Source organism: Salarias fasciatus, chromosome 5 (genome assembly GCF_902148845.1).
Source record: "Salarias fasciatus chromosome 5, fSalaFa1.1, whole genome shotgun sequence".
Classification (NCBI taxonomy): domain Eukaryota; kingdom Metazoa; phylum Chordata; class Actinopteri; order Blenniiformes; family Blenniidae; genus Salarias; species Salarias fasciatus.
Window position 1 is genome coordinate 20402427 of NC_043749.1, and position 13024 is coordinate 20415450.

At 40.9% G+C, this 13024-nt stretch overlaps 1 protein-coding gene across 2 annotated transcripts in view; it reads right to left on the bottom strand.

The window, feature by feature from the left end:
- LOC115388087 (metabotropic glutamate receptor 4-like) overlaps positions 1 to 13024 on the bottom strand; it is a 146598-nt gene that overhangs the window by 20704 nt on the left and 112870 nt on the right. For both annotated transcript variants that reach the window (XR_003931450.1, XM_030091019.1), the window contains exon 6: positions 6046 to 6246. Coding sequence is in view for 1 of the 2 variants with exons in the window: in XM_030091019.1 (XP_029946879.1) it covers positions 6046 to 6246 (201 nt within the window). In the remaining variant the exon portion in view is untranslated. The remainder of the gene's footprint in view (positions 1 to 6045; positions 6247 to 13024) is intronic.

The window sequence follows — 13024 nt, forward strand, 5'->3', positions numbered from 1 at the left end:
ATTACAGGGTCAGTGGTTAAATTCTTACATCTAAATGTCGATCCGTCCTTGGCAAAGACACTGAACTCTAATAGTCGAGCACTTTTTATTGCAGCTTTGTGTTTGTGTGTATGGCTGAACTTGTACAGTTTGAAAATGCGCCAGACCGTTTTCCTGGACTGAAGAGTTCTCTTTATTTGCAGTAAACACCAAAACATGCTGACAACTGAATGTATTCAGCTTTAAAAGATATGTAGCGCGGATAAACTGAAGGTAAAAGCGCATAAGCCGCTTTGTTATGGTATATACTAACAATGCCTCTCTTGTGGAGAAATTATCTGAGCAATTACAGGTGCCCACACAGACACTTTCCACAGAAGTCAAATGGGCTTCTAATGACCGATGAAGGCCTGCAGCACCGCCCATGTCTGCAAAAGACGAAGACACTTAAATGTGGGTGGCTGGTTTATTTCTCCAGAGCTCCGTCGGACTCTCTGTCACACCGCACAGTCTCATTCAATACCTTTCAGGTAGATTTTTCCCGACACACTGACTTGTAGCATGTGCTTACTATTCATGAACCACTCATATGTTACATACAGGTAGATATTAAAAGCTTAAAATGGTATTGGGAGAGTACCGTAATCATTTATAGCTAGTGCTATATTTACACTGAAAATATATCAACCAGAAAGTCCTATCTATCTCTCTATCTATCTATCTATCTATCTATCTATCTATCTATTCATCTAATTAATTTTTTGTTTTCTGTTCTAGTTTCATTGATTATTGTTTATTTTAATGTACCTACCCAGCCTTTCTGAAGCTCTATCTCTACACTGTCTGTGAAATACATTTTGGGACAATTTTCTTAAGTACATTCAACATAATAAAATGTTTCATATTGAAGGACATCTATTCTCACCATGTTAGATACAGACAGAAATTGTTGAATCACCGTGCCTGGTGTCATGCCAGCTTTAAGGAAATGTTTGCGCTATGCAAGAAATATGTCAGTTAGAATCATCCTTTGAGCTCCGCGACAATGAAGCCTCTGCGCATCCTTGAAAAGAGAAGGAGAGAATGAGGTGTGGAGGAATGGGAAAAAAAAAGAACTCAGAGAGCTCGCCTTTATTCGCCGCTCATCACCGCTGTCCCCGGTGAGAGCGACAGAGGAAAGGCCACTGCGGTAGAACAAAAAAACACCTCCTCCTGATCTGATTGTGAGAGACAGGAAACACTGACAGGAAGCTTCATTCAATTCACTCCGGTCTGAATGACTATGAGACATCCAACGCAAGGGAGGGAACACGGAGGCAGAAGACGGAGGAAAGCTTTGAAGAGAGTCAAACACTGAATAAAGACGGACTTAGTGTGTTTGATTCTCCGCTTTGGCAAAAACCTACAAGAACCAAAGACAAGCACTTGCAAATCCAGTCATTAGAAACTCCACAAACATCTCTGTGGAATAAATGACTGGGAAAAAGAGTCCTCTTCAACCAGTGAAAACAAGCCTTTTGTTTGTTTTTCATCTTTTCTAAAAGGTTATCTGTCATGTGAGCGGAGTGTATCCCCCTTTTGAGATCCTTACAGTCCACACGGACATCAAAACATTTTTTTTGTGGTCGGAGTAGAGACCACTCTGAGCATCTTCAGCTTCTAAAAGAGCTTGTTGACCTTTATCATCGGGTTTTACATTGCAGCTTCAGACAGTATACATTTGTCATGGATATGGTCTCACTGCTGTGCAGTTCAGTAGTGGGGGAAACAAAAAAAAAAAAAAAAAAAAAAAGCAGATGTCTGCTAAAAACTGCTGACAATGAGCAAAATTTGTAACAACAGATTGCGGCTGTCTGGGAATCAAGCGTGATTCATCACAACCCAAAATTGACCTACTTCCACGTACATTACCGCCGATCGCTGTTCGCAAGGAAAATGGGATAAGTGCTCTGTTTGTTTACTGGCGCGTAGCATACTAATATCACACAACAGAGGTTAATATTATCTCTGAAAGTATGATTCGCGGCGAGACCAGGTTCCGTCTCAGCAGCTGAGCTGTTTTGTGCGTGTGGACAAGTTCCCTGTTCTGCTGTGTGCTGATGCAATTAGATGAAGTGCAGTGTAACCTCAAGGCAACCCCTCAGGTCAGATGGTGTGAATACAGTCTGCCTGATAAGAACAAAATACAGCTGAGAAGTACATACCGAACACGAGCCTCACGTTTCTGCCAACAGGCTAAAAAAAAAAAAAAAAAACCTCGCTGAAACCACTTCACAAAGGAGCGCCACTCAATCCTCATTGTACAAACTGTCAAATTAAAACAATGTTGGTTCCTATTGTGAGAGCTTTCGCTCTTTGTTAGGATCATTTCTGTTCCTGCATGAGCATTGCATTCATCATTCATTAATTCTAAAGGGAATCGATTGGCCTCTTTTCAGCTCCAGAGTTCAGGCTACCTGAAAAGGCAATTTCCACTGATGGGACAATTAAAATGAGACAAAGCAAAGTTGTTCAGTGTAATTTGACACCTGCTTCTTTGTCTCACCAGCTGCAGCTTTGTCTGACGGAAATAAAATAAAGTGAAACCCATGATGGAGGATTGAAGGAATCAGGCTAAAACTAAATGTTTTTGGCACGTTCCATCCCAATCGTTTTTATCGTATTATTATCATTATTAATGAGTAAAATACAAATGTAAGAACTATATATACAGATTTCAGAGACTTACCACGGCTTTCCGAGTCAGAAAACAGTATCTATGTATTTGCCTCTGGAGCACTAAAGAAGTCAGCAATACTGTCTTTTGATGTGAACCCCCAGTGTGATAACAGTAATTCAGACGAAGCGGGGAAATATTGACCAGAGGGGGAGAAATCCCCCATGTGTCAACCTAATAATATTATGTATGTGACAGAATGTGTGCGTGAACATCAGAAGTTCCCTTCAGTTTTTCCTTATTCTCAAAGCTGAAAAGCTTTCAGTGGAATTCAGACATCTGGGCCAAAAGTCAGCCTTAATACTCCATGGTGGAGGCCTCGGAGACCTCAGGCTTAGTAGTACATTAAAAATATAGGATAATGAAAAGACAGCATGTTCACTTTGCAGATAATGACGCTGCCGTGAATGAAAAGGATCACACGGAATCTGTTTTCAAGTTAAATCTGAGAGCTGCTGAATTCAACCTGCTGCATTTAGTGACCTGTAACCCATCCATTGTTTTTCTCCTGAATACGATTGAACTGGCAGCGGCTGAGCAGGTCAGACAAGCAGGAGATGGCATCTGAACAGCCACGACTGAGGGGGACTGTTTATTTTTTTCCACCATATTTCATAAGAAGCCATGCCATTCTAATCAGCCGCTGTACATCGGCAAACCAATGACACTCACATCTGAAATAAGTCCAAATATTATATGAAGAAATAAAACTGGGCCTAATTTCTGGGATAATTGGTTAGAGCCGACGTCTTTACTGAACACGATGCACATTTTACCTGTTGCTTCCTGCAACAGTAACAACTTCTAAAAGCTAATGATCCTCACTGTGGTACTGAAAGCAACTACATTTATGTTCATCGCTAGTGTGGTAATTCGTATCGAATAGCCATTTGATTTGGTCTTCATTCAGGACTGACACTGTGATAACGTTCCCACAGGGTGGCAATACACTGCTCTATGGTGCATTTTCAACATAGTCATCTCACAGTGTTTTAGAATTTCAATTACATTCACCCATTCAAACACACACACACACGCACACACACACTCTCTCTGACATAGCTGCTCGTCAGCTTTTGCGAGCACCTTGGGCTTTGGTGTTTTGCTCAAGGACACTTCAAGGCTGAGACAGGAGGAGGGGATGAAAGCACCAACCCCTGCAATTAGAGGACAACATGCTCTACACTGTGGATCTCTGTTAGGGAATGACGGCTATCACCATCTCGTTTTAGCCCAGATAATAGCAGGCCTGTCCATATACGTCAGTCAAGTCAGGAGCTTAATTAAACACTGTCAGATTCACAAAGCAAAAAGTTTTTTGCAGGATGATCGCACGCTTTTCGATTATGGTCCAAAGGAGAGACTGACACATTTCAAGGTTAATGCACATGACGTATTCTGTTCGTTTAGGGAAAAGGTTGTGATATTACACAGTTTTATCATGATACTGTATATCATTTATTATGTTGTACCATTGTTACATAAAAGCTCAGGTTAGTTTTCCTCTACTGATGATGATGATGATGTGGTGTTTCAGTCGTCATCCTGATACTGTCCTATAAAAAACTGAAATATGTACAAAACTTTTGTGTCCTGTGGATGAGGACAGTTTGGAAAAAGCTTGTAATCGACTCCAGCAACACTTTACACGACAAGACCGACAAGTTATTGATATTTTTTGCCACAGAACAAATACTACTTCACAAGCTTGACAGTTTCAAAACAGGCATCTATTAACTCATTCCATCATCAAAATGTCTTTTATCTTTAGTGACGAGAAGTCCTGCCTATTCCAACTTTTTCATTCTGAAGGAAAATATTTCATTTTTTTTTTAACCTCTCAAACATGAATTAAACATTAAATTGACATTCTGCCAATGTAATAAGAAGATATTAGAATGACAAATTAGCTTGAAGAGCAGTAGTACAAATGAATAATTTATCTATACAAACACTGCACACTCAAGTCTCTTTGAAATATTTTTAATTGTCTTGAATTGCTTCAATGTAAAAAAGAAAAAGAAAAAGCAGTGTCTATATAATGAAACCGCGACTCACTGCTCTTTGTGTGAAAGCAGCCAATTATTAATATGCCAGTCATGAATGTGAACTTGACTGATAACTGGGTATAATGTAATTCTACACGAAGAGAAGGAAAGTAGGTCATATAATACAGAAATTAAGTATGAAGATGAAGCTCTGGGTCATGAAAATGACATCTGTATGAAGAAGATGTTTTCCAGTTTAAAAAAAAAAGTCAAACAACTCTTTTCTTGTGAGCACACTCATATAAGTAGACATTAAAATTATAATGTTTGCAACCTTTTTGGCAGCGACTGCAGATGAGGAATAACTTATAAGCATGCTTCAAAACATTTATTTATCTGTAAACGAGAGAGGAAAAATATTTTTCACCTCTTACTTATCGTGCAAACTATATGGCTATTAAATCCATATTAACTGGCTCCGAAACAGCTATCATCAACTTCATAAAAAGTGTTGCAGGGCTACTTATTGACCTTACTTCTTTCTTCATGCACAATGGATGAAGGTGGCAATGTCCAAATATATCCGTCTCCTCTAATTAGAGAGTGCATCTATAGTAACACACACAAATGAGACGCCGAACGCCGCAAACATACCATCACCTGAACAACATGACGTCACTGTGAGTTAGACAGCTGGTGTTCGCAATTACAACAAAGCCCGCTACGCTTAAAAACAGCAACATTCTCACACAAACTACGGCTGTGGGCTCTTTTAACGTTCGAACACTGACATGATAACAGGATTAAAAACCTGCAATCAAATGGTACTGATGTAAAAACAGTCAAGGAGAATTTTTTTTTAAATATTCAGTAAGAAAATTCAATAGATTTGCAACATTAGAGAAAACTGAGAGACTGTGTTCCCCAAATATTTCATTTCCATTGACATGTTTGCATTGTATGTGAAAGAAGTCATGATAACAGAAGCACTTTAATAGTACATATAAGGCAGTATGTGGAAGGCAGTGGGTCATCGTGGTCAAAGGATCAATAAAGTCTACATAATTCCCTCGGTGTGTTCCTGCATGCATGAATGTAATCAACAGTATAGAGCACATTTTTCCTGCTTATTTGTTTTTCCTACATTGGCCGTGCGGATGATGTATGGGCTTTATGATGTGTAATAACTGTAATGTATCAACGCTCCTTCTGTCATGAAACTGGGCCACCCCTCATTTTTTTTTTTTTTTAAAAGTGGAAACATGCTTATCGACTGAAAAATAGAAGTGCATTGTTCTGCTTTCTCTGTTAATGAAATACCTGTTGAGCGCATAAGCCCCGGGATCAATAAAAACAACTGACCTGCGAAGTTGAGGCGGCGGATGTGCTTGAGCAGATGAGTGCCGTTGATGGGGTCCATCCTGGCGCAGAGGCCCACCTTGCCGGGGCAGAGCTCCTGGTGCATGTTGTGCAAGGCGTGAGCCATCGAGTAGACCGCGTCGATAACGAACTGCACCTTCCCCTCCTGCTCGTAATGGGAGTCCTTCCCTATTCGCTCCTGATCTGTTAGACACAAAGGCGGATGCAAATTAAACACATCACATGCTTGATCTGTGCTGTGCGTCCGTGGTAATTGGTCACAAGCATCTACACGGTGGAAAATGTATCTTCTGTGGGCGCTCACCTGGGTCGTCGTTCACCGTGTCAAGTGTAAAGTTGAGTTCAGCGTTGGTATCTATGTTGTTAAGCAATTGTGAAGGAGACTGGAAATGATTTTTACAAGTAAAATTAAAATGCTTCATCAGGAAGAAGATCTGAATTCCTCTCAATGCAATCAAGAACAAAAAAAAAAAAAAAATAATAAAGTGCTAATTTAAAAGCTGGAGTGGTTTTCATAAGTGGATCCAGCTTAAAGAATTACTTGAGAGTTTGTCCCTTACCCTTTGCCATTAAGTAGGTTAATGATAAAGCAGCATATTGGTTAAAAAAAAAAAAACTCATTCATTCTGTACTGATCTTTTGAATTCCAATCTCCTGTGTCGTTCCCACTGTGGAGTAACTCAGGTTGGAAAGGACTGGGCAAAGCTCTCGGATCCAGTCAAACCCATAAATACAGGCAGCAGCGGCTGGTCCAAAAGGCTCCTCTGTGAGCCTTATTCTTCTCTACTCAATGGGTCTTGCCTCTTGCAATTAGCTAGAAGGTGAATATCTGGATCGCCGCAGAGGAGCGAATCAATTCCAATATCTGCAGCGCGAGGTTTTCTCCTGTGGGAAATCTCATCAATTTAAAACAAAAACTATTTTTTGTATCTCCAGAAGGAATACATAGATTTCCCTCAGAGTGATTCTGCTAACATTACGTCTCGGGCAAACATGGCTTTGTCATTAACTAGATATATGCCACTTCCCAGCATTCATTTGAGTGACTCCCTGATTCCTGGCCTGCTCGACTTGACCAGCTGTGAATTCAGTGTTCATTGTCTGGGTGTATTTAAAGAGAATCAAAGAAGTGGGGAATAGAGTCATCCATTCACAGGACAGGGATAATCCCCTTATAGGCTCAATGTAATAACTCCTGATAGGAGTTTATTAATCCTTGCCCAGGTTGTTGTGTAGGTTTTTGTGGTTGTTAATTGCGGTGAGGGGCTGGGCTCTGAGAGGGAGCTATAACATGCCAATCCTAAGTCGTCTTCTCCCCTTGCAAGCCTCAAACCCTAAAGCTGTCTTATTGTAACTGCCGCATGTGCATGAGGGATTATAAAAAGCAGGTGTGTTCAATTAGGATTAACAATAGCCTAATTACCCGGGATGAGCTAATGATAGAGCAGCATATATTTATATAACTGCCAAATGGAATTCAATTAAGCTTTGCAAGGTAATAAGCGCCCAGCAGGGAGTCTGCTGCTGAAATTCTTACCATAATCACATAATAATGCTGGGTGGAAAAAAAAACTCTGTGATGGTGTGTGGAAGAGTTTAACCAACCTGCCTGAAGCCAAAAAAATATTAAATAGATATAAAAAAAAATATTGCCATAGTTGTAACAAATTAGGTATCGTCATACACAATTGATTTGGTTAATGCACATGAACAGTCTTTTTTTAATTTGAAATACCCTGGTCAGAAAACATGACTGTAATTTCCCGAACCAGCCTTTTCTGTAACAAAGAAAAACAAATTTCCAAAATAACTGTGACATTGTGTAACATACAGTATCTGGAAAGCAGTGACTTGCCAGTGCTAGCTAATTTTGAGTTTGATGACAGCAGTGTTGGATCCGGACCATTCCCACCAATGTGTTGCATGTCCCCCCTCTTCTTCCAAGATTATGTAAAAGACAACAAGATGACAAGTTTGATTCCTGCAATTTTGAGAGATAAATCCTGTCAAACTCTTGTGTGATCCAGGATTCTCACAGCTCAACAGTCCAGTATTTTCTTTGCCAGTTTTTGTTTCATGCGCCAAATATTTTCTGTCGGTGAAAATTGGACAGTCGAAAGATTGAGCACATAAAGGGACAGCTTATGTTGGACAGGTTGGTGAGAAAGTGAGAGAGACAATAGACGGCTGTGTTGAGAGAAGGATGCTGAGAATGAAGCTGTGGCTGGTAGAGGGGAGAGGAGTCGGTCCAATGAGGAGGTTCGTGGATGCAGTGATGGACTTTGATGTGATGAAAGACTAGAAGTAACAGAGGGAATCAGAAAAAGATGATCTGATGTGGCTGAACGGGAAAATGTTGAAAGAGATAAGTGAACTGCGGTTATCACTTAGTGTCACCAGAAAAGCCTCCAGTTAAGTGAAGCGGTGGACCTGAAGACGAGCATGGTGCCTGCGAGACCCATGTCCATACAGGCGACCAGCGCGGACACTGAGGAGGACAAGAGTTCTAAATAAACCGACTAAAAACACCATCACTCTCTACAGGATGGGCCAAAGCAGTCTCTACCTTCTGAGGTGGCTGAAGTCCTTTAACGTCTGCCAGACCATCCTGAAGGTGAGTCTGTGGTAGTGAGCACTACCCTGTCTCTTCAGTGTGTGGAGCAATATGGTGAAGAGTTCCTAACTGGAATTAATTTTATTGACTAGTTAATTCTTTGCTGGCTCTCGGAGGAGGCGGACGCTTTTTCTATCGCTCCCTACTTTGCTTCTCCCTCCCTATCGTCTCTGCTTGCTGCTCTCTGTCTCGTCTGTTTTACTGGAGGAATCACTTGACTTGGTTTTTCGAACAAACCAAATATCAACTATGGAATTGATCAGCTGGTCTCTCTACGCAATTGATATGAGTCTTTCAACAAAGAGCACAGGAGCGGGGGATCCTGCCTGTCCGGGCGGGACTCGGCATGCTGGGTATGTGATGGATGCCCGGGAGAAGTGGAGGGGTGTCACATGCCTGGCACCCCTGTCTGTCGAGGTCATTGTGGATGATTACATTTTCGGATTTATGATGATCGGTCTGCTGCTGATTGGCCGGTGCTGCGACCTGATCCTCTGGAGGATTAAGAAGACCGCCACCACAAAAGACGTCCAAGGGAGGACGGTCTTTTCAAATCAACGGGCAAAAGCTGAGACTGACTGTTTGTGCGAACTCTTTCGAAAGGTGGACATTTTGGGTTATGGACGATTGAGACGCAAGTTGGATGTCACCATCGCCGAGAGGGTTAAGCCAACTTCTGTCTGAAATGTGGAGAAACCGAGCAAAGGAAGGTCAAACGGCTCCTTCCACACCAAAACAAGATAACTTCTGATTGTGTTTGGTGCCCCTGGAAGACTAAACAAATCTCCCTGAAGATTCAAGACAAGACTGATTGCTTTGTCTATTTTCCCTCTCTCACTCTCAGCTGCAACCCAAGTTCACTTTGGACCGCTTCATTCAAGGCCGGCCCGGCAACTACCATCTGAGTTGGAGCACAAAGGGGAGGCGGGCCAAACCACACACACGCGTACACGGACTGATGAACTGAAATGCCACATACATGCCACACACACTCCCTCCCCCATTTTCAACGTCTCCACCACACCTTTCTGCTGACGACTAGTGGTGATGACGTGTTGCGCTGATGTATAGCTGCGACCGCTGATCCGTTAGTCTGATAGCAACTTGTCTCGTGTTTTTTTTTGCTATGTATGTGCGCAGGTTGGCTTTTTTTGGTCTCTCACTTCTAAACACGACTCCCTTCGGAACCGTGATCTGAATTGATGTATCTTTTTTTACCACCCCCTCCCCCCCCTCCCCCCCTCCCCTAATTTCTGTCTGAGTTTCTTTAACTCTGTTTCCTTTTCAAGACGGAGTGCCGTAATTGGCTGCCTGGGCATCTTAAAAACCCATGCAATTTCGTTGCACTTGTAACTTCGGTAACTTGTTGCGATGACAATAAAGACAATTCTAATTCTAATTCTATTCTAATTCTAATTCTTCTCTTCTCTTCTCTTCTCTTCTAAAGCCATACTGTTGGATGCACCATATATGCACGCCTGTGAATTTCCGCACAGGGATGAATGAAGTGTCTATCCATCTCGATAGTCCAGTATTGTTGAGCTGGAAAATGAGAGCCATTCAATGAGAGAGACTCTGGCAGAGAGAATCAGTTCCTCCATTTCCTTGATATATCGTACTTTCCAGCATTGGTGGAGCCTTCAAAGACATACAAACTGCCTTCAGCTCTGCCCATCTTTACGCTTGTCTCTCTAAAAGGCTCCGCTTATTCCTTTTATGTTGCACACTGTTTTTTTCATGAGCAAGACGATCACTTTTATGGATTCCATTCCACAAAATGGTGAGAGTGCGTCATTTTAAACCTATGATACAGCGTGTAGTTTATGTAAAGAAATACGACTGTGAAAACTACGAATCTGCATTCTGCTCATTAGCATATTTCCCTTTTTTGAATTGGGGGTTGTTAATGATTATGACAATTTTTTTCAGTAACAACTTACCAAATGGAGTGATAACAAAACAGGTGCATTCAAATATATGTTTTGTTTTGTGTTTGTCTCTCATTCAGCAGTTAAAAAAATACTCATCAAAACAGCAAACAAACAAAAAAAAAAGAGTATGATGTACAGGCTGCAAATAACTGTGATACTTGGCCTCATCTGCAATCACACTTAATGATAACCTTATTGCTTGTAAATAAAAAGCAAGAAGCACCTAAATGGATCAGGGGTACTGGGGCACATCAAGTGAAATTAAGCCTAAATGGCTTTCAGTGCACTCAATTTCCTTTTTCAATTTGAGGTGTTTTCATGTCTTTTTTTTTTTTTTTTTGAACATGCATTACAAAGAAAACATATATTTTGTATGTTTTTCTTATGGCCCAGAGGTTTGAACAAGAAATCTGTGTTGATTCAAGTTTCATTTCAATTAATTTATTTCAATTCAGTAAGTAAAGGAGCGAACATGTTTTGTGACTGTGCTGAGGTCCGGATAGCTGTATCGCGGCTTTAAGCATCTGACACAGAGGTAGGACGATTTGATTAAAAACTGTGAAAAACAAGATAAAAACAGGAATTGCAATCGGCATGAATACTTGTGTCAATAATTATTATTATTTTTCTTTGATGTTTGATGTGACAGCGTCTGTCTGTGCTGCCATTGTCTTTTTTGGGCAAATCAATGCTAAAGTTCCAGAACTGAACATTGTGTAACCAATAGTCATTTGTTATGCAACATCTGTGCTCTGAAGGTTCAAGCTATTTTCAGTGGCCACTTCAATCTGAGAGAGTGCTAGCCCCCAAATCGGCAGAGGTCTCCTTCTGTCAGCCATATTTCATTTGCTGCATCTCCAGCTCCTCGCCGCAGACCAGAGGGGTTTTAATGTCCCAGATAATCTCATGAGCCTTGGAAATGCATGAATTATTGTTGGAGGTTACGGCTCAGTAATTAAGGGCCACGGGGCCCTGATTGGACGGAGATTGTCACAGTTTGGCTGCCGTGCCTATGCCATGGGGATTCCTGCGAGCCAAAGAGGGTGTGAGAGTGTTATTTCTCTTGCAGGCTTGGCAGGCCACCCACACTAACTTTGTATTGTTTCCTCTCCATAAGACCATTTCCCTGCACCCCCCCCCAACCAATGTCTCTCTATAGCTCCCTCCTCATTGGCATTTTGGCTCTCTCACACAGATTTTACAGGCTGGCGTTTTGCTTTCAGAGAAATCCATTTAGATTAGGCAAAGCAGAGGCAAAGTGTGGGTGTCCTCCGTGGAGGTATCGCACAAGACATCCTGTGACAGAGAGTGTGGGCACAGGACCTCTGACTTTTTTTTATTTTTTTCATTTTGCGACTGGCCATGGGCCATCCAGTCTTTTCCAGCCACGGCAGTCACACAGTCTCTTAAATCACTCTGACACTGCTGTTATACGTCCCAGCCTTGTCTTTTATTATGTGTGATATTGACTTTTGTTTTCTTTCATGTGACTTTACAGCGTAAGCTGACTTTTGTGTATTTTAGAGGCAAAACTATTAAGTTTTTCATTCATTTTTAATGCCAGTTATTAGTTATTGAACAGGCACTCTATAAGTATAAATATACATAATTCCTCAACAAATCCGCCAAATTGTTAAAGATTTAGACAGATTTTTGGTTTTTGGAAGCTAAAATGCATCTTTTCCTCTGTAATAAAGATTTTGCAAATCATTTGATTGGAGAAAAGAACACAGATATTACATTTAAAACAGTCTTTTGATTGGCAGCACTTTCACACTGTAAGATAGATTACAGCAACAATGTCTTAGTCAGCTCTGAAAAGGTTTAATCAAAGATCAGCCATTGTCTGGCTAATTTTATTGGATCTGAAGACAACTGTTGCCGGCAAATAATTCAGCTGATATCAGTTGTGTTGGCTCAGCAAGTAACAAGATCAACTTTCTGTTCATTTTATGCAATAAAGTAAAATACAAGCGGGGAAATCGAGCTAGGATTTGTTTATATCTTCTGGATCTATATGATTGCATTATGTAGCAGGTAGGGAGAGAGGGAATCCCAGCAGCAGAAAAACTTAATACTATTTGAATTGACCTTCTTTAAAAGTTTATGAGACATAATCCATAAAGCTAGTTTGGAGCTGCTTAGGCAATGTATGTTGTGCTTTGTTCAAGTTTTTTGGATTTCACGTCACATCAGCCCATTTTCATTGCCATCGTTCATTTTTAACACAAAAGCTACCATATCGAGCCTTGAATTCTAATCTCCGTTACCACTGTGGTCAAAAGAAGTCCCCAATCATTTCACCCTGTTCTGTATTGTATTCAGTTTTACCCCCCACCCCACTTTATAAAAAAAAAAAAAAAAAAAAAGAAATTCTGTCAGAAACTGGCAAGCTGTCCAACATATTCACTGTCTC